The sequence below is a fragment of the Balaenoptera ricei genome, chromosome 2 (assembly GCF_028023285.1).
Source record: "Balaenoptera ricei isolate mBalRic1 chromosome 2, mBalRic1.hap2, whole genome shotgun sequence".
NCBI classification, from domain to species: Eukaryota; Metazoa; Chordata; class Mammalia; order Artiodactyla; family Balaenopteridae; genus Balaenoptera; species Balaenoptera ricei.
The window spans coordinates 151,382,123-151,403,597 of record NC_082640.1 but is presented as its reverse complement, the minus strand read 5'-3'; the positions used below and the strand labels follow the sequence as shown (position 1 = coordinate 151,403,597).

The window sequence follows — 21,475 nt, the reverse complement described above, 5'->3', positions numbered from 1 at the left end:
ATCCCAGCTAGAACAATGGGGTAGGGACTTAACGGCCTAAGACCTTTCCCAGATCAAACCTGGGATCAGTCAGCCCCTATGGGGATGCTAAACGGAAAAGGCCCAAGTCCCTAATGGATTTCACAGCTGGCCAGGTCGCGGCCTTAAAGTGAAGGATTAGTCACAGCCCCCCCCCCCAACACACACACACACACACACACACACACACACACTCTCAGGGAGATTTATCTCTAAAGGGTACCTTCTGAGGGTCACTCTTTAGGGGCCCCGTTGCCATAGGGTGCAACATAAGCACACTTCAAAAGCCCAGGAACTAAAACATCTTTTCTACTTGGAGAAATTTTCTCTGGTTGCACACAGACATCTGCCTGCAAACCAAGCTCATGTTTTCAAAGTAGTGTCCATGCTCAAATCCTCCTGGGGTTAAAAGAAAGCATAATGACTAACAGCTAAAAATGTTCCAAGTGCTGTAGACATAACAAGACCTTTTAATCTCATAACATTTCTATGAGGTCAGTACTATTATTATCCCCATTTTACAGATGCAGAAACTGAGGCCACAGAAGTAGCATGCAGTAGAGCCTGGATTTGGACTCAGGCACTCGGCTTCAGTGTGCATGCTCTCCTGCCCCTGCCCGCTGCTGGCTGCCTCCCTGATGGATTTCACACCAGCTAGAACCACAGCAAAGGATTAGTCACAGCCCTGGATGCCGTGGCTTTGCCTCAGCATAAGCCACGGGGGACATATTAAGACATAAAGGTCAGGGCTTTTAACATGACATTTCACTTATCCCACAAAGGCCAATGGAGGTAAAAAAAAAGAGAGAGAGTTAAGATTCCTTAAGGCTATTTCTAGACCTCCTACTATGTGACATTTGCCCATTTAACCTTTCCTTGGAAAAATGTAGAAAAATACAGATTCCAGGTCAAAGGACTGCAGGTCACAGAGAGGGGAAGAAGCACGAGGGCATCGGGATCGGACTGTAACTGCTCGGATGATAACAGAAGCCCTACAGTGACCAGGAGACCTAGGATCACGAGGCTCTCTCTCTCTCTCTCCTGGGCAGGAGGACTCGCTGGAAAAGAACACAGAGACCCAGAAAGGGAGGGATGAACAGCAAATGGGGCAGTGAGACCAGACAAGGCAGAGTCTAAGTGGCACTGTTAGCAGACACTATTAGATAGAGAGGGAAAAGAGACATCACACCTAATGTGAGTGCACTCTGGTCCTAAAAGCCCAATCCAACCATTACTGTGTGTGTAGTTCAGGCTCCCACAGAGACGGCAGAAGCACTGGCCCACGTGTTCCTGGGCGGAGGCAATCTTTCCTTCCTCTCCACGGAGCATCACCCCATAGCCCCAAAGATTAGAACTCAGGTGTTCAAACTCATCTTGGAAGACACTGTCCGCTGGGGCAGTGGGCGCCTAGAGAAAGTTAACAGACAGCAGCCAAACCCCAAGTCAGATGTCCACGCCCACCCCATTCTGTCACACTAGTCTCCAGTTCCCTAAGTATCGCTCCGCAGTGATCTCTTCCATCTTTCAACACAAATCAATCCAGTCAATCATCAGTCAGTGAGTCAGTCTTCTAGAAAACTCTGTATCTCCCACACCTGGGAAGCTCTCTTTGATAGGGTCTTGTAAAATCTTTCTGATGGGCCCAATAAGCTGCTCAGACATGCACCTTTAAGGGTCGCGGTGCAGGAGAGGAAGGGAGATCAGTTTCCTTTTTTTTTTTTTTTAAACTTTTTCTAAGTTTAATCCACACCCTTCCTCCACCCACACCTCTCCAGGTTATTGGCTCCACCAACGGGGACCTTCCCTGAACATCCCCGGGCAGGAATGCAAGCAGGCTGCAGCAGGCCCCTTGGATTCCCAGCACAGCTGACCGGAGCCAAGTCCCATATCCCCCTCCTCCCCGCGAGGCCTCAGCACCGTGCCCCCGATCTGATCTAGCCTCCTGCCTCCAACAGAAAAAAGTGACCATCCAAACCCCACCATAGCCCCCAGGTTCTGTCTTCAGACCTCTTGTCACTAAGGCAGTAGGCCCCTGCTCCCTGAGCCCACCGCCAGCTTCAGAAAGAACGGTCCCAGAGGGGAACTCACCTGGAACCTTCTGGAGAACCTCTGCTTCTCTGGTCCTAGGGAGTCCCCAGGACTCAGCAACACTCCCTTCCGGCCCTCCCTCGGGGTCTAGTGGGCTGAGAAGGCAGGAGACCGGGAGGAGGCTGTGCAGGCCGGCGCTCTGGAGACGCCCCAGAAAACATTTTGGTTCGGAGAGGCTGGGTCCAGGTGCGGAGGCGGCTGACGTCATCCTTTCACCTACCCCGCTTTGCCCCACACCCGAGAGGCGGAGCGCCACACCTGCTCTGGAGGCGGGCGGGAACCGAGAGAGGGGTGTCTCCCAAAGGCAGCTGCTCCAAAGTCCAGGGAATCAGCGGGTACCGGCAAGCGGGCCAAGTCCTTCCCTCCTCGGGGGGCTGCACGCTGCGCGGCCCTCCTTCCTGACCTTCTTTCATCTCCCAACTACCGACACCTGCTAGATATTCCAAAGGCTCTCCAAACAGGGGCAGCCACAGGCCTTTGCCTTTCCCCCTAACCCCTCAACTGCACTGTCCGGATCTGCTCAGAGAGGTACCAGAAGGAAGCAACAGAGAAAAGCTGCAGGTTTTCCAGACAAACAAGGCGGGAGCAAGGTGAACTTCCACAGAGATCTCACCCTGAGATCCTGAGGCCAGCTGTGTTCTACACACACACACACACACACACACACACACATCCAGCTCAGCACCACTCCAGACACACTGCTGCCCAGCGCTGTCCCCACAGAAGCTGGGCTCTCTCCGGTCTGTTCCTACGGCTCCCCCGGCCAGCAGATGGTGAGCAGAGCTGGGTGAGGTCATACCAGCTGAGGACACCTCTCACCACACCATCGAGGCTTTCCTGAGGATGGGGAGGATCCCTGAGAGGGTCTGGCCTTTGCCCCTCTCCTTCTGACCCTCCTGTCCCTCCCCAGAGACGCAGGGGCCCTAAGCACCCTAAGGGAGGACAAGGGAAGGCTCCCTAGGGACGGACTGTGTTCAATGTGAGCAACGTGACTGCCACGGAGGCTGTGTGAACAGTGTGACCAGGGTTTCTGGGCCAGCCAAACCCAGGCCAGCTGGCTCAAATTCCTTTTCCCTCGTGAATTCCTCTTCCCACCACCGAGGAATAGCAGGGGCCACCAAGTGTGGCTGAGCCAGCTGCTAGGAAGGAAAGGCTCTGGTTGCCAGTAGAGCCTTCCCACCTGAGTTCTGGGAGGGAGTCTGGACATACAGACTGAAGTCCAAAAAACTCCCTCGGCCTAGCCTTGGAAGGAAAGGAAAGCCCCTGGCATCTCGTTTCAGTGGGAGGACCACTCACCCACACCTCACTGTCCCCACCACCCACAAGCTCAACGGCTGCTCATGCTGCTTCTCAAACCTGGAAGGTGTCCCAGACATTCTCTCCCTACACAAATTTGGTCAAATCATCTCCCTCAGAAAGGTCTCCCCAACCATCACCAACCCATCCAACACACGCACTGTTGCAGACTGAATAATGCTTCTCCCCCAAGAATATCCACATCCTAATCCCTGGATATAAGGAGCCTATGCACGTTACCTTATATGGCAAATGAGACTTTGCAGATGTGATCAAGTTAAGGATCCTGAGATGGGGAAGATTGTCCTAGATTATGTGGGTAGGTCTGATGTAATCACAAGGGTCCTTATGAGAGGGAGGCAGCAGGAGTCAGAAGCTGATGTGACAGCAAAAGCAGAGGGACAAAGAGTGAGAGTTTGGTAGATGCTAGGCTGCTGGCTTTGTAGATGGAGAAAAGGGACCCCAAGTCAAAGGATCTAGGCGTCCTCAGGAAGCTGGAAAGGACAAGAGAACAAATTTTTCCCTGGAACCTCCAGAAGGAACATAGCCATGCAGGCCCAGACTGACGTCTGACCTCTAGAACTATAAGATAATAAATGTGTGCTGTTTTAAGCCACTAAGTTTGCAGTTTGTTACAGCAGCCATGGGACACTAATACACATGCACTTCTTTGAACTCTAATGAGCCTGAGTATCACATAAAGCACTGGTCCTAGGGGGTTCTTATGTGCAAGTTTTCCTTCCAGACTAGATAATAAAACCCAGTGGGCTGGGCCTTCTTTCACCCCCAGAAGGCAATGCACACACTAGGTGCTCAATAAATTCCTGCGGGATTGTGCCTAGAGCACTCCCACAGTCAGGTGAAAGATAAACAGTAGTCAAAGTCAAGACCTGACCCAGTTCCTCCTAGTCTAATGAGTTTCCACGTTAGTCACTGCCAGCAAGTTTCCGACCCACCAAGAGGCACACAGGAGCAGTGACTGCTCATTCACCCCAGCAGTCCCGTACCCTACGCCCCAGACAAGGGACTGGAGCAGGGGTACAGCTGCCCTGCCATGCCACATATTAAGTGACCAGCCACAAAAACTGGGAGAAGGGGAAAGTGGCCAAGGGACCACTTTGCAGTTTGGAGAAGGGACTACAATAAAATGGCCCTACAAATACCCCAGGAAAAGCAGTCCACCAGGAGGTTTCACAGAAACACGTACTGAAGGCAAATGAGAATAATTACTGTTGATTAGAAATTGTTGTTGCTCACAGCCAGGGTAGGTCAGCTTGCTCCCAGCACAACTTGTAATTGTAAAATGACACAGACAGAATATCCCCAGAAGATGGAGGAGCTAAAGGCTATGCTAGAAATCAGACACCTCCAGTGTTCCCAGAGGCCCTACCTCTCTCATCTCTAGGTCAGAAAGGCTCACAGGACCAACCCTCCTTATCAGCAAAATTCAGGGACCCAACGCTACAAATTAGCCATCTAGTTGCCCCCCTATGCCCACTATAGGGGCTGCTTGTTTTGAGTCCTCTTGGCTTGAACCACACTTTCAAGAGTTGCAGCACTTACTATTGCAACAGGTTCAAAGGCATTGGAGAATCTCAGCTGGAAGCAAGTGGCAACAGAGGGGCCCACTAGATCTGAGTTGTCAGAAGAGAAGGAGAGAATGAGCAAGTACGTGAGTACGTGGGAGTCCGCAGAGCAGAGGTTAAATGCACTAAACGGATTCACAGGCATTGGAGTCAGGCAGACGTGGTTTGAACCCCAGCTCCTCTGTTTTGCTGGCTGTGTGTGGCCTTGGGCAGGTCACTTGACCTGACCAAGCTTCAAGTTCCTCACCTGTAAAATGAGCACAGCAATACTACCAACCTCACTGGTCTCCAAGATTGAGATGATACAAGTAGAGCAATTTGTACAACTGACACACAGTAAACCCTCCATAAATGGTAGCGACGAGGAGGATGGATGAATTACTATCTGCTCCACAGCACCAGGACAAGAGATTTTTCTGATGTGTACCTACAAAAGGTGACCTACATCTCAAATCAATAATAAAGATATGGGTTAAACCTGGTGAACCAGCATGACCTAACCCTCCCCTCCCCACTCCACACTCACCCCACCAATCATCCATCATCTACGATCCCAACATACATTCGGACCATGATATCATAAGGGCAAACATAAAGCAATTCGGCTGGAAAGGAAAAAGTCTGATATCTGTGCCCCACAGAAGGTCAAACCAGAAGACGAAGTATGAATGAGTCACCGTCCTTTGCTGTGGCAGGCAGGGCACATTCCTCAGGGTTCCACAGGTAGAGACCGGCATGTTCAGCTAGGAGCTGGAGAGGAACAAAGCCATGGGGGACAACAGGCCTGAGGAGGAACAGAATTGAAGGTGATGTGAGGCAGCACAAAAGCACAAAGAAGTGATCGGTAGAAACCATCCTTGACACTGGTCCTTGGGTTTTAAAGAAAAAACACAATCCATCTCCAGGGTGGACATATGGGAGAGCCAGCATTTAACAAAGACATAAGGTACTGGGGAAAGCCCCATTTCCTAAGTCACAGGGAATATCAAAGAGGGGAAAGCAGCAGAATGTGTATGAACAGCCCTGGGACTCCAGCCAGCACGGCTCAAAACCAGTGCTAGCTCTGCTCCTAACTCGCTGGACGATAGAGAGCAGGGCAGTGAGCCATCTGTACCACAGGGTCTACCGCTCATTTAGGGATTAACACTACTGGACCTTCCCAAGTCATGAGCTTCAGAATTCACTGGACAATATATTCAAGCATCTACTTTGCACAAGGACATTGCAGCCTTGTGGGTGACACAAAGATGAATCACCCATAGAGCCCGCTCCCAAGAGCTGATATTCTATCAGGAGAAACGAGACAAGCACATCAATAACAAAAGGAAGCAGGGACTTCCCTGCTGGTCCAGTGGTTAAGACTCTGCGCTTCCACTGCAGTGGGCACGGGTTCGATCCACGGTTGGGGAACTAAGATCCCGCATGCCATGGTGCGGCCGGAAAAAATAATAATAATAATAACAAAAGGAAGTAGAGGGTGGTGTTGGAGCCATATGAGAGGGCAAGACAGCCTCCAGTCTGCGAATCACTCAACACTTGCGAGCATGATGCTAGGCCCTAGGGATACTGAAAGGAATAAGACACTGTCCCTGTCTTTGAGGAACAGAATTCTAGAAGGAAAAATAGTCATATCTGGGGAATTCCCTGGCAGTCCAGTGGTTAGGACTCCGCACTCTCACTGCCCAGGTTCAATCCCTGGTCAGGGAACTAAAATCCCACAAGGCACACAGTACGGCCAAAAAAAAGTAATAATAATAATAACAAAATAATAACTAAAAAAATAGTTATATCAACAGATTATCCACAAAGCAGTGCCTCAAGTGCTGGTACAGGAATACACATAAACTCTGCTGACAGAAGAGGGAGTAGCAAGTGCCACCTGGGGGACCCGGCAGCTTTAAAGGAGGTGAAGTTTTAGCTGAGTCTTGAATGATGAGTAAACTTCTGCCAGATGAAGAAGAGCTCTGAAGGCATCTGGGTGGCAGCATGGGACAGTGGAGTCCCGAAAGGACCTGGACCACTCGAGGACCTGGGGCGTCTGGCAGCAAGTGGCGAGGCTGGAAGGCAGGCCGAGGACAGACCGAAGGAACTGTGGGGAAGGGCACACCCGGGCCAGGCCTGGAAGAACCACCACCGAGACTCCAGGAGACAAGGTGTGAGAAACTGCCCTAAAAAGGTACAGACCGCCAGGTGGGGCTATGGCCTCAGGGATCTATACAGCCAGAGTGTTCTTGAAGAATCCAGAGGCCCAAGAAAGTGCTGACTGTTTACAGAGAGCTTCAAGGAGGAAAGAGACAGTCAGGGAGCATATGCTAGAAAGAAGAATGACACCTATCCCAACCCCTGTGAAGGGGGAAGAAACGAGACCCCCGATAAATGTGGAGATATGAACCTACACATAAATGAAATGCTGCTAAAAGCAGGGGGAGAACGACAAGTCTAGAAACTGAGATACCAGGGCTTAACCAGAAGGGAATCTCCCACTGTGATTCCAGAACAGCAGCTCCCAGCTGGCCTGGGGGAGCAGTCAGTGTACATCTTACCACCTGAGGGTTTTTCCCTTCCCCAAATTCTCACTTTCCCTCGCCAAGCAAATTAGAATTAGGGAGGCTCCCTCAAACGCACCTTGGTCTCCAATTCCAAGCAAGAGCACCCAGACCCGGAAAAGTGTGTAAATGTGAGCAGCCCCCTTTTCATGAACTGCTACCATCAGTCATGCACCCTGGTCCTCCCTGGCCCTCGGGCACAACAGCAAGAGAAGAGCTCCAACCAACACCTCCTCTTTGCCCTGGACGCTGACCTTGGGCCTGGCACCTGACCCAGACGTGTTAGGAAAGTGGATTTTCCAAGGCAGAGCTTATAGCCTCACACAACAAGGTCAATTCTCAAAGGCAGCCAGCCCTTTGGAGAGCAGGGCCTCCTGCACCACCTGTCGCCCAGGGATCCCTATCCCACTGCAGGAGAGAGGGAGAGGAGAGGGCCCCTCCCCGCCCCACAGCACCTGCCCCCAGCCCCCAGGTCCCTGCCTTCCCTTCTAAGGGGCCTCAACCAGGGAGGCCCGAGAAAACTCATCCAACCAGTTCCCTGGTGGGAGGAGAGCAGCTTTCTCCCTCAGCTGAGAGGTCACACAGACCAGACTTCAGACAGGGCGGGCAGCTGTCACCAAACCCCAGATTCTGGGATGAGCGGGTACACACAGGGCATGGAGTGGCATGGCCCAGGCAGCAGAGTCCTGCTCCTGGAAAATCAAGGCCTTGATTCAGGGTTGAAAGTCAAGCCAAAGCAGAGTGGCAATCTGCCCCCTGACCTCCCTGCTCCTGCAGCCCAGAGCTCTGGAAGTGGTGGGCACTGCCCCGGCCTGGGCACCAGGGAAAAGACAGGGTGGGTGGGGAAGAACTTCCTTTCACCTGCTCCACTGCCACCCCTTGATTTTATCCAAAATAACCACCCTCTGTGGATTCTGAGAAAAGGAAACTTCAGGAAGAAGTGGGAGATCAACTCTGCTTTTCCCAGTATGTGCTGGGTCCCTCTAGAAACAGCCCCGTTCTCTCATCACACAACTCTAAGTGTTCAGAGATCAGAAGCCCCTCCGAAGCCCCTCGCAGAACCACTTGCAGTCGCCTCTAAGAGGAACACAGGATTATCTTGCTCTCATCTGGCCTCGATGGACAAATCCACTGGAAGAAGCCAGGACAGGATTAAAAAGGGACCAACTCTCCTACACCCATCCTTAGTTTCTGAAGCCCCAAGGGAGAAATTTACCTTTTGCCCCAAAGTCTGTGGCCGGCCAGATTTTTCACAGGAGAGTTTGGCAAGACTTAGAGGTCTGGAGTTGGGATAGTCCTGGTCATGCCCCACTCACACCCCCTGGCCTGGCCCAGCCCGGCACCTACCGCTTTTCTCAAAACGGCTCCCATCCAAGCACCAGGAGAGCCGCGTGGGGCCGGGGAGCCGCATTCTCCCTAAGCACCAGCAGCCAAGCAGTTAACAGGCTTGGGGCGAGCAGAGAGCTGCCACCAACAGCCTTGGGAATTAAAGCACCCGCCACCTCCTGCAAAACCTCTTCAATAAATGTCCTATTCAGAATCAGTTGCGCGTGTGGGTCATACTTTCTGCATTTCTTTCATTCCTGACTCCTGGGGGGCCCCTAACAGAGGAAATGGAGCTTCCCACCCTAACTCAGAAGGTCCCTGGCTGGGTGAGGACCCAGGTCACAGCCGGGCAGGTGAGCGCCGCCAGCCGCTGAGGACATGCAAATATCTATAGCAATTAAAGTCAGGGGACACTAACTGCAGGAAGTCAAATATTGAAGACACTTGAACAAAGCCAGATCATTCAGCAGCACAACAATAACCCATTTATGCAGCTCCTCCCCCACCCCAGGACCTCAAAGCCTGAGGATATTAACCCTTACAACAGCCAGGGGCAGAGGGGAGGGGCGGCAGGCAAGGATTGGGTATTATTTCCCCATTTTACAGATCAGGAAACTGAGGCACAAGTGGCTCCCAAGGTGCCGGACTGGAATAATATCAACTAGCATTTTATTGGGTGTAGCAGGCATTGTGCTAATAAACACATTCTCTAGGAACTCTCCTTACCATAACCATATGAGGCAGAGCCATTTACTCACTCACTGAAAGCTGTGCAGCAAGGCAAGTGGGAAAGCCAGGGTTTGCTGGAATTCCAGTGCTTGTCACCATTCCCCTACCCCAAAACCAATGGGGCCAAGAGATACAGCCAAAGACGAATGGAAAGGTGCCATCCTTAGCCCACATCATGGGAACGCCCACAGGCACTTTCTGCCCTTTTACAAGTAACACTATGCTCAGAACAAGTTCCTACAGCATGGGGCAACCTCAGAAGGAGGCCAAAATGGAGTCACCTGGGAATTCATAACTTGCCCATAGATCCCTCCAGAAACCACTTATGTGACGGCATGTGACCCAGGGGCCAGCACACAGATTGCCTTCTCTACCGAAAGGAGCGCTAATCTACACAGCAGACTCACTGAGTGGGCAAGCGTCCTAACCTATTTTCTGTGTGTGCTGTCTTCTTAACTCAATCACAGCCTCCGAAAGGTAAGGACCAGATCTTCCCAGGGTTTTGTGCATTTTCTTCCCCCAGGGCTTCTGGCACTCAAATCCCTACTACTGATTTTAGCAGCTGTGGAACTCATGCCAGAAGAAGGCTGAAGCACACAGGATGGATAGTATTTTCTGGGCTCTTATAATGGGAGAAAAAGATATCTCCAGTGGTGGTCCAGTAAAAGGTTTGGGGATGGAGAGGCAAACTGTTCACCTCTGCTACCTGGTCAGACTCAGCCCAGCTGAAAGTTGCAGCATTGGGGCTCAGATGACTTCCATCTAAAAACAGGACTACTCAAACTCACTCAAATTTATGCACAGTATAAACCACATGCCAGGTGCTGGGGACGTAGCAGTGAATAAGACAACTCCTTACTGGGGACTTCCCCAGCAGTCCAGTGGTTAAGACTCTGGTGCTTCCAATGCAGAGGGCACGGGTTCAATCCCTGGTTAGGGAACTAGGATCCCACATGCCACGTGGGGTGGCCCAAAAAAAAAGACAAATCCTTACGATCATGGAGCTTACATTCCAATATGGAGGAAGGTCACAAAAGGTAGACAAATAGCTAATATATTTCTGAATAGTGATGTGTTAACAGTGATAAGATAAAACAGAAGAAAGACAGTAGGACTGGGGGGTGGAGACATTTAGGGAGGCCTGGGAAGGCTCTGAAAAGGTGACTCTTAGGCAGAGACCTGTATGACAGGAAGCAGCCAGACATGCAAAGTTCCTCTGTCAGTCTTTTCCTCTACCCCACACCTCAGCCACTCACCCACACATTTGATATGTCCTAGACCTCATCACCAAAATAAGTGCAGACTTCCAAAATACCTTGCTTTTAAGCATCCCACTCTTTGCAACCCAATGAAGAGGAGATCAGTATAAAAATTACAAACCACACAATAAAACAAACCATGACAAGCGAGTCAGAAGATGGAACAAACTGGTACTCCAAAAGCTAGAAATAAAAGAAAAATCTGAAAAGGACTTTGAAAAAGTACTGAATGGAAATAAAATACAGTTGAACTTTGAACAACACGGGGCTTAGGGGCACCAACCCCCCACACAGTAGAAAATCTGCATATAACTTTACAGTCAGCCCTCTGTATCCACAGTTCCGCATCCGCGGATTCAACAAGCTGCAGATTGTGTAGTATTGTAGTACATATTTATTGAAAAAGATCCACATATAAGTGGACCCATGCAGTTCAAACCCAGATTTTTCACAGGTGAATTGTATACAATATTGACATTTCAAAGCCAATAGGTACGTTAAACAGAAAATTAAATACAGCTAAAGAAAGAATTAGTGAAATGGAAAAAAAAAAAAAACTGAGGAAATTATCCTGAAGTAGATGCAAAGAATAAGATAGAAAATATAAACATTAAGAGAGAGGTCCATAGAGTTCCATAGGAAGAAAAAGGAAAGAATAGGGGAGAGGCAATTTTCAAAGACAGAATGTATATGAATTTTCCAGAACTGAACATAGAACATTTGTCCTCATATTGAAAGCACAACTAAGTTAAATTTAAAAGAAGTTCACATTTAGACACATCATCCATAGTATAAACGCAGAACATCAAAGACAAAAAAGAACATCTTAAAGGATTATAAGGAAATACCATGAACAACTATATGCCAATGAATTAGATAAGTTAGATGAAATTCCTAGACAAATTCCTAGAATGACATAATCCAATGATTGACTCAGGAAGAAATCTGAAGAGACCTGTTAATAAGTAAAGAGACTGAATTAATAATCTTTAAACTTCCAATAAAGAAAAGCCCAGGACTAGATGGCTTCACTGGTGAATTTACCAAACATTTAAAGAATTAAAAGCAATTCTTCACAAACTCCTCCAAAAAACATTAGAGAAAGGGACACTTAACTCATTCTATGAGGCCTGTTATCAAGACCAAACAAGATATCACAAGAAAAAAACCAGCTACAGTCCAACATCCCTTATAAGTATGGCTATAAAAATCCTCAACAAAATACTAACAAACTGAATCCAGCAACATATAAAAAGGAGTATACACTATGACCATGTGAATTTATCCCAGAAATACAAGATTGGGTTAACATCCAAAAATCAATTAATATAATTTTAAATATTAATAGAATAAAATATAAAAACCACCTGATCACCTCAATAGACCCAGAAAAAACATTTGACAAAATCTGACACCCTTCCATGATAAAAACACCACACAAACTAGGAACAGAAGGGAACATCCCCGTCTTACAAAGAACATCTACAAAAAAACCCACAGGCGTTTCATCTTAATGGCAAAAGAAGGAATGTTTTCCCCCTAAGATTAGGAAAAAGACAAGAATGTCCCCTCATGATACTTCTATTCAACACTGTACTGGATTCTAGCCACGAAAATTAGGCAAGAAAAAGAAATAAAAGATATTCAGATTGAAAAAAAAGAAGTAAAACTATCTCTATGCATAAATGACATGATCTTATATATAGCAAATCCTAAGGAATCCACTAACAAAATGATTAGAACTAATGAAAGAGTCCAGTAAGATGGCAGGATACAAGATCAATACACAAAAAATCATTTCTACTCCTATATACTAGTAGTGCACAATCCAAAAATGCAATTAAGGGGAACTCCCTGGCAGTCCAGTAGTTGGGACTCCACGCTTTCACTGCCAAGGGAGCAGGTTCAATCCCTGGTTGGGGAACTAGGATCCTGCAAACTGCATGGTACAGCCCACACCCCCCAAATGCAATTAAGAAACAAAACAATCCCATTTATAACAACAGCAAAAGCATTAAAAACTTCGGAATATATTTAACAAAAGGAGTGTAAGACTTGTATACTGGAAACTATTGAAAGAAGCTAAAGACCTGAATAAATGGAAGGACATCCCATGTTCATGGAGCAGAACACTTAACATTCTTAAGGTTAGCAAAATTGATCTACAGACTCAATCCAATCTCTTTCAAACTTCTAGCTGGTATTTTTGTAGAAATTGACAAGCTAATCCTAAAATTTGTATGGAAAAGCAAGGGAGCCAGAAAGACAATCTTGAAAAAGAACAAAGTTGGAAGACTCACAGTTCCCAATTTCAAAACCAACTACAAAGCTATAGTTACCAAGGCATAAAGATAGACATATAGATTAATGCAACAGAATTGAGAGTACAGAAATAAAACCTCACATTTACAGTAAACTGATTTTCATTAAGGGTACCAAAACCATTCAATAGGAAAAGGATCATCTTTTCAACAAATGGTACTAGGAAAACTGTATATTCACATGCAAAAGAATGAATTTGGACATCTAGTTCATACCATATACAAAAATTAAGCTAAAATGGATCATAAACCTGAATGTAAGAGCTAAGACTATAAAACTCTTAGAAGAAAATATAGGGGTAAATTTTTGTGAACTTGGGTGAGCAATGGTTTCTCAGATACAATAGCAAAAGCACAAACAACAAAACAAAACAAAACAAAACAAAAATAGATAATTGGATTTCATCAAAATTTAAAACTTGTGTTTCAAAGGGCACTATAAAGAAAGTGGACTAGATCATTTCACAATGTATACAAATATTGAATCATTAAGTTGTACACCTGAAACCAATAATGACATATCAATTACACCTCAATTTTTTTTAATTTTTAAATTAAAATTTTTAAAAGAGAAAAAAAAGAAAGTGAAAAGACAAATCACAGAATGGGAGAAAATATTTGTAAATCTGATAATAGACTTGTATCCAGACTATATAAAGAACCCTTACAACTCAACAATAAAAAAAAAACAACCCAATTTTAAAATGGGCAAAAATTTGAAGATATTTCTCCAAAAAAGATATACAAATGGCCAATAAGCACAAGAAAAGATGCTCAATATCGTTAATCATTAGGGAAATGCAAACCAAGACCACAACTAAATCTACTTCCTACTCACTCTAGGATGGCTAAAATCAAAAGCATGTTCAATAACAAGTAATGGTGAGGATGAGGAGAAATTAGAACCCTTGCACATTGCTGGTAAGAGTGTAAAATAGTGTAGCCTATTTGGAAAACAATTTAGCAATTCCTCAAAAAGTTAACTTGTAAATAATCATCTCCCAGTAGGTCATATAGAAGCTAGGGGATCTATATACTGCGTACAAAAAGTTGTACACAACTGTTCATAGCAGCATTATTTATAATACCAAAAAGTGGAAACAGCTAGAATGTCCAAATGTTAGTGAAATAGGGGCTCTCATGTTTCTGGTAAGAACATAAATTGGTTACAAATCACTCAGGGACATTATTTGACCGTATCTTGAAAAGCAACTGATGAATGGATAAACAAAATGTAGTCTACCCATACAATGGAATATTATCTGGCAATAAAAAAGAATGAAGAACTGATAACATGCCACGACACGGATGACTCTGAAAACCACGTTAAATGAAAAAGGCTAGTCAACAGAACTATATATTGTACGAACTCATTATGTAAAATGTCCAGAATAGGCAAATCTAAAGAGATAAAAGTAGATTAGTGATTGCCTGGGGCTAGGGGATGGAGGAAATAGGAAATGATTGCTAAAGATACAGGGCTTCTTTTAGGGGTAATAAAAATGGTTTAAGATTACATAGTGGAGAGAATTCCCTGGTGGTCCAGGGGTTAGGACTCCGAGCTCTCACTGCTGAGGGCCCAGGTTTGATCCCCGGTTGGGGAACGAGGATTCCACAAGCCGCCGAGCAGCAGGGCCCCTGGGCCAAAAAAAAAAGATGCAGGGATAGCGGGGGTTGTTGCACAGCTCTGTGAATATATACTAAAAACCACTCTACATGGATGAATTTTAAGATATGTGAAATATATCTCAATAAAGTTATCAATCAAATCTTAACAGTAACAAGTCAGCAGGAAAAGCATAGACTGTTCAATAACTAGTACTGGAAAAACTGGCTAGTCCTCTGGAAAAAATAAAATCAGTTCCATCTTACAAGGTTGAGTGGTTCTCAACCTTGGCTGGACATAAAAGTCACCTGGGGCATTTCATAGCCACTCCTAGGCTCCACCCTGAGATATTTTAATTTTATTGGTCTGATCTGAAATGAGGCTCAGACAGTAGTACTTTTTTAAAAAGCTCCTCATGAGGCTTTAATACGTAACCAAAGTTGAGAACCATTGTCACATAAAAGAAATACATTCCAGGTGAATTTAAAATGTAAGTGTGGAAGCAAAACTTAAAAAGAAAATATACTAAATATGTTTCTGTAAAATCAGAGTAGGAAAAGATTTCTTGAACAAGACACAGAAAGTATGAACAAAAGACTGGCAAATCTGACAACATTAAAATTAAAACTTCCCTATGAAAAATGACATTAATAAAGTTAAGACAATCCAGAGCTATATGTAATGAATATAACCTAAAAAGATTATTTATTATCATTTATTTAGCATACATAAATATATATATATACTTTTTAACTCCTAAAAATCAACAAGAAAAAGAAAATGGCAATTAAAGCTCTGAAAAAGTACCAAGAACCTCTAACTTGTCACAGGGTGGGGAGCTGGGAGCAAGGGAACAGATGTTGGAGACTTTTCACTGTATTACCTTTCAAGTTTTGAATCATGTGGATATATTACCTGGTTAAAAATTATTTTTTTAACGTAAAGGGCAAAGCCTCACAGAATAACACGGCTAGCCAATAAACATGAAAAGTGCTCATCCCTATCTTTAATCAAAAGCACTTATTTAAAATACCAATTTATAAAATAATTTTAAAATACCATTTTACATCTACTAGATTGCAAGACACAATCCAAATGTTAGTGAAGTAGGGGCTCTCATGTTTCTGGTAAGAACATAAATTGGTTACAAATCACTCAGGGACATTATTTGACCGTAACTTGAAAAGCAAAATTTATAACCCAGTAATCCCACCACTGATATACATGGTAGAGAAGACTGGTGCATGGATAATAAATACAGTTATTACTTATAGTGGTGAGAAAATGGAATCAACCTAAATGTCTGTCCATAAGGGAACTGTAATATGCAACAGAAACCATATAACAGTTCACCGAATAAACTAGATTTAAATATTTCAACATGGGTCAATCTAGACAACAATGTTCATTCAACATGATGCTATACAAGTCAAAATTAAAACAACATGAAACTATAAATTACTTACAGACAACAGTAAAAAGTATAAAAACATTCATAGAAATGATAAACACCATATTCAAGAGAATGTTACTTCTGGGGCAGGAGGGAGGGAAGAGAAAGCTATTAGGAAGAAAGAGAAAGCTTCAGTTGCATCTGTAACGTTCTATCTCTATAATAAATGAGAGAAGTAAATAGGATAAAATTACCATTTGCCAGATCTGGATGGTGGGAACAAGGGGGTAGGGGTTCCGACACAGGGGCGGGCCCCGCCACCCTGGAGACAGACCGGAACAACCAGCACCGAGACTGCACAGCACAGCATCTCCCAGTAGCATCCAGAACCGAAACAAAGGAACAAAAGCTCCTGACGGAGAGAGGCCTGGGATTTTTGAAATTGCAGCTCCTCCCTAACATTTTCTGGCCTCAGAAAGTGTTGTGTGGCACCCAGGTAGGTGCTTAAAATGTAAATGTATTAAAGGCATTCTTGTTTCCACTGAGGCAAGCGCCCTTTAGGATAACTGGCAGTCTGCTATGGGTGGAGCTGAATTAAGTTTGGGCCCATCCTGGCTCCACAGTAACACAGTAAAACCTTGACTAGCCGGAACCCCTGCAGAGAGAGCTGTCCAAAAGCCATGTTTTCAAGAGTGTGCCCGGTTTCCAAACAGTCTGGGGTAGAGCTCAGTGCGCGTGCTCCAGGGTCATTTAGAAGTTCAGACCTCATCCCTGCCAAGTCTTAGCTGAGAGATCTCAGAAAAGTTACCTACCTTGTGTGGGTGGACTCAGTTTCTTTATCTGTAGTTGAGGGTACCACCACTTATTTTTTGCCTTGTTGAGAGGACTACTGATATTACCTAAGAGTCAACACTTATAAAAATTTTAGGTCTTCCCTGGTGGCGCAGTGGTTAAGAATCCGCCTGCCAATGCAGGGGACACGGGTTCGAGCCCTGGTCCAGGAAGATCCCACATGCCATGGAGCAACTAAGCCTGTGCGCCACAACTACTGAGCCTGTGCTCTAGAGCCCACAAACCACAACTGCTGAACCCACGTGCCACAGCTACTGAAGCCTGTGCGCCCAGAGCCTGTGCTCCGCAACGAGAAGCCACCGCAATGAGAAGCCTGTGCACCTCAACAAAGAGTAGCCCCCACTCACCGCAACTAGAGAAAGCCCGCGCACAGCAATGAAGACCCAACACAGCCAAAAATAAATAAATTAAATAAATAAATTTTAAAAAAAATTTTAGTCAATCTGACTGGGACATCTTTTAAAAACATGTTACACGCTTCCTTCCCTGCCTTCCTAAACAGTCAAGGGAACATCATTTAACCTTTTCTTGATGACTCAGCGTCACAATTACCAGCAAAGCATCAATTATCAAAATAATGATCCCCCCAAGGGCCAAGGCGTGCCAAGCCACTCCCCCTAAATAAATGACCCCCGGCTTTTATGCTCGTGCTTGCTTTGCATAGTGTCTTGATCTCTGTCCACTCTCAGTGTCAACTCTCAGTTGCACTGTGGTCATTTTTCCTCTCTATGCTGGTCTCTTTACACTCTCCTTTGCTGCTTCCTTTCAGTTGTGGGCTTGGAAATAGGATGACACAACTCCTATATAAGAGTTAAACAGGGTCTTAGGGAGCTGGTGTGAAAAAAATGCAGGAACTTGAGTCCTGGCTGATCTGGAGACCTTCTTGGCTACATGCAGATAAGCATGTGGGTGGCCACTGGGTGGCCATGTCCTGAATAGGGTAGGAGAGGTGTTATGGGATATTATAGGACATATTATGGGATGAACTATATTCAAGACTATAAGTACACCCTACCATCCACTTTGGACACAACATGCATGGGGGCAAACTCTCAGCAGGCCCGGGAGGACTGGACCCAGTGATCCCAGGCACCCTTTCACTTGCCCAGGCTGGAGGAATACAGAGCTGCCTGCCCCTGTGCCAGAGCAGCTGACCACAGGTTCAACTTTTTAGAATCTTACACTCTATCCTAGATACTTCCAGACAGGATTAGAACATTTGTGAAGAGCGTGAAAATTTCTCTAATTCCTAAAGGTTCATCACACAGTAGGGTTTTACTTATTCAACAAATATTTATTGGAATCCTACTATGCATCAAGCACTGGGGATGTAGCGATGCACAGGATAGAGACCACAAGAATACTGGTTCTCTTTTCCTTTCAATAAACACTTGCCATCTATTGGTCAAGAACCTCTGATTTATGTGTGCGTGCACACACACACACACACACACACACAGAGTCTTGTGGCCTGGGGAGTAAAGGATATGACTTTTTAAGAGCTTCCAGTACCTGTAGAACCCATCTTTCCTCCCGAGATCCCGTTACCATAGTGAAATAGACTTCACTCCTGTAGCATCTCTCCCTCCAGTCTCAGCCAAACTCCAGCAACAATCAGAGCAACCCCTAGTACCCTCAAACTCTATCTCCCAAAAGGCTACATGCAGTTACCATTGTGCCCATTAGTACCTCATTCAGGTCCTGTGGTTGGCCCAGACTCTGCTCAGCATGAAACAGAATTTGAGAGTCCTTAAAAATCCATTCCTTGAGCTTAAGCCAGGAGGCCTCCCTCCCCAAAGGCCAGCAAGAGAACTATAAAAAGCCCCATTCTCCCTTGGCTGTCATTCCCAGACGGCAACAGCCCACCAAGGGCTAGGCTTGACCCCCACCACTGACTTCTTCCTCTAACTCCATGGAACAAAAACTGGAGCAGATGAGATCACCGAGCCCAGACTGCCCTCAGGGTGGGACCCCAGCACAAGCCCATCATGCCCTGTTGATTACACTTTACACTGTTCTCCATGCTATGTGGGAACAAAGATGACTCAAACAGAGTCCCTGCCTTCAGAGAGCTGCTAATCAAAATAAGAACAGAGCAGAGACCCTGTTAACAAGGCCAGCCTTTATCCCAGACAGCCAACACCCAGAGGGCTGCCAGCATCTCTGGATGTACCTCCTCCTTCTGTTCACAGGTTAGTTGACCCTACCCAGTTTTCATTCTCCTCTGACTTGAGGTCACCCAACATCATAAAAATGCCTGAGGCTGTTTGGGCCTTCCCAACCACTTCCTCTGAAGCCATATTATATCTAGCTTTACCTGGTTTCCAGGCACCAACCGGCAAGCCCGGAAAGCTCCTTCACCACAGGGCCCGCTTGGCTGTCCAGCTCATGCAACAGGGCTCTTAGAGGGAGTGGTCTGGCTGATGACCACTCCCCCCGGGACCCGCCCTCCACCGCCCATCCCTGCTTCCTGAGCCAGGGCCAGGCCCCCAGGAAACCGCTCACCGCAGGTTTTGACAGCAGGCTTTGAGATCAGGCCCCTCCCTTTAAGGTCCTGGTTCCAGCGGAGAGGGGAAGAGACTCCTCAGATTGCCTGGGTGGAAGCAGTGCAGAGCTGAGTAGAGTCCAGCCAGACTCTGAGCACTCATAGTGCCTGTCCATTCTGTTACTCAAAATTCTGGTCCATGGTGGACACTTCTTGAAACTTTTTCTGGGGCTGTCTCTAAGCCTCCATCAGAATCCTCTTGCACCTCTGCAGGCTCTCCTAAAACAGCTCCACCCACCATCTGCCCGGCTTTCTCCTGCCCCTCCCTCGTTTTCACCATCCCTTTCTCTCCCTCTCTGAGCGTAATTTATCTACAGGACGTTGGGGGAGGGGCAGATAGCCTTCCCAGCTGTGAGGCAGAGTAGAGAGGCCAGGAACGAAGGTGTGATTCATCAGGGCTGCTTGGAAGCGAGGGGGAATTCCAGAGCAAGGGAAGAGAGTCAGGGCTGCCCCCAGTTCACCCTGTCAGTAGGGGAAACAGCACACACACCTGGGAGGCCCACATCCTCAACCCCCCCAGAATCTAGGATATGGTTGAAAAGTCTCACCAACTAGAAAGTCTGCACTAACTAGGGTTTCTGTTTTCACCTGCCTCTAATTCCCCACTTGCCTAATTCTTGAAACGGAAAGCTTTTCATTTAGCAATGGCATTAAATATCTTGGGCTACCCCTGCAGAATTTGGTTGGAGAAATAACAAAATAAAAGACTATCACTTACTGATGACCTCTATAGGCTCTGCTAAGCCTTTAACACACGTTAGCTCATTGTTCAGTCTCACAAAACCATATGTGGTAGGTATGATGACTAACTCCATTTTACTGGTGAGAAACACAGGCTCAAAGGAGTTTAGCACCGCAGGGCTAGTAAGCTGTCAAGCCCTGCAGTGAGTTGCTTGAACTGGGTTTCAAGAAAAGGAAACCAGAGGCGAAGGGAAACTCCTCCTTCAGGTATTATCAAATAGCCCTTCCTCGGGATGCCTCCCAGGCCACCCCATCTAAAATGCCATCTCACCCCCGCCATGACCATTCACATCCACCTTCCCTATCATATTGCTCTGCTTATCATTAACTTGCTTTCCACTATCTATCTTGCTTATTGACAGCTTCCCCCCACTAGAAGCCAGCTCCATGAAGTTAATGACTGTCATATATTTTGTTCATTGCTGTGTCCTCTGCATCCAGCATTCATATATAGTAGATGCCAAAAAACCTGTTGAATGAATGAATCCTTTAAAATAGAACTAAGAAGTGTGAGTGTAGGAAGAAAAAGAACATGATTTATCCATTCAGGGGAGGAAAGATGAGAAAAGATGGTGAGAGAATCTGGCCAGGGGCAAGTTGGGGGCTCCAGATGGGACCTACAAGAGGAAATGAAGGTCTGCCAGGTCCCTTGTGGACTCCAGTAAAGCCTTCCTGCTGGCAGTAGTGATTTCCAGCTGCCAGGGCCCCAACCTGAGGGCTTCTGCTGGGGAGGGCGGGCTTGCAACCCTGAAACAAAGGCCTATGGACATGCAGCTGGCCAGAGAGGCAGGACTGAGCAGCGGCCTGGGCCAGAGGGGCAGCCTGGGATGGGGAGAGGGGGGCAAATGAGGAGTTGAAGACAGCCGTCAGTGCAGCTGCAAAGGCAGCACCCTTCCAACGCCCAGAGTCCCCTCAACCCTCAACACAACAGGGAATAGCTAGTTGGTTTCCCGATTAACCCTCCAAAGTCAGTGCTCAGCCTGGGCTTGTAGCGACCCCCAGACTTGGAACCAGAGCCTTCACAAGGTTCTGAGAGGAGAGTGGAGGTGAAGGGGCAAGCCATACATCTGGAACACAGTTCCTTTTCCCTTCCTGCCCTGGTCATCCCTCAGGCCATGGCCTTTGGCCACCTCCAGGGTAAACACGGTGACCCTGGGATAGCTGTGGAT

The 21,475-nt window shown here is 46.5% G+C and overlaps 1 protein-coding gene across 11 annotated transcripts in view; it reads right to left on the bottom strand.

Annotated features, from left to right (window-relative positions):
* PLEKHG3 (pleckstrin homology and RhoGEF domain containing G3) overlaps positions 1-21,475 on the bottom strand; it is a 43,963-nt gene that overhangs the window by 18,377 nt on the left and 4,111 nt on the right. Inside the window, exon 1 of one of the 11 annotated variants that reach the window (XM_059914431.1) lies at positions 16,423-16,484. The exons of the other annotated variants lie outside the window; for them this stretch is intronic. Coding sequence (XP_059770414.1) covers positions 16,423-16,425 — 3 coding nt within the window. The 5' untranslated portion in view covers positions 16,426-16,484. Of the gene's footprint in view, positions 1-16,422; positions 16,485-21,475 lie in introns of those variants that run through there. 11 annotated transcript variants of the gene reach the window in all.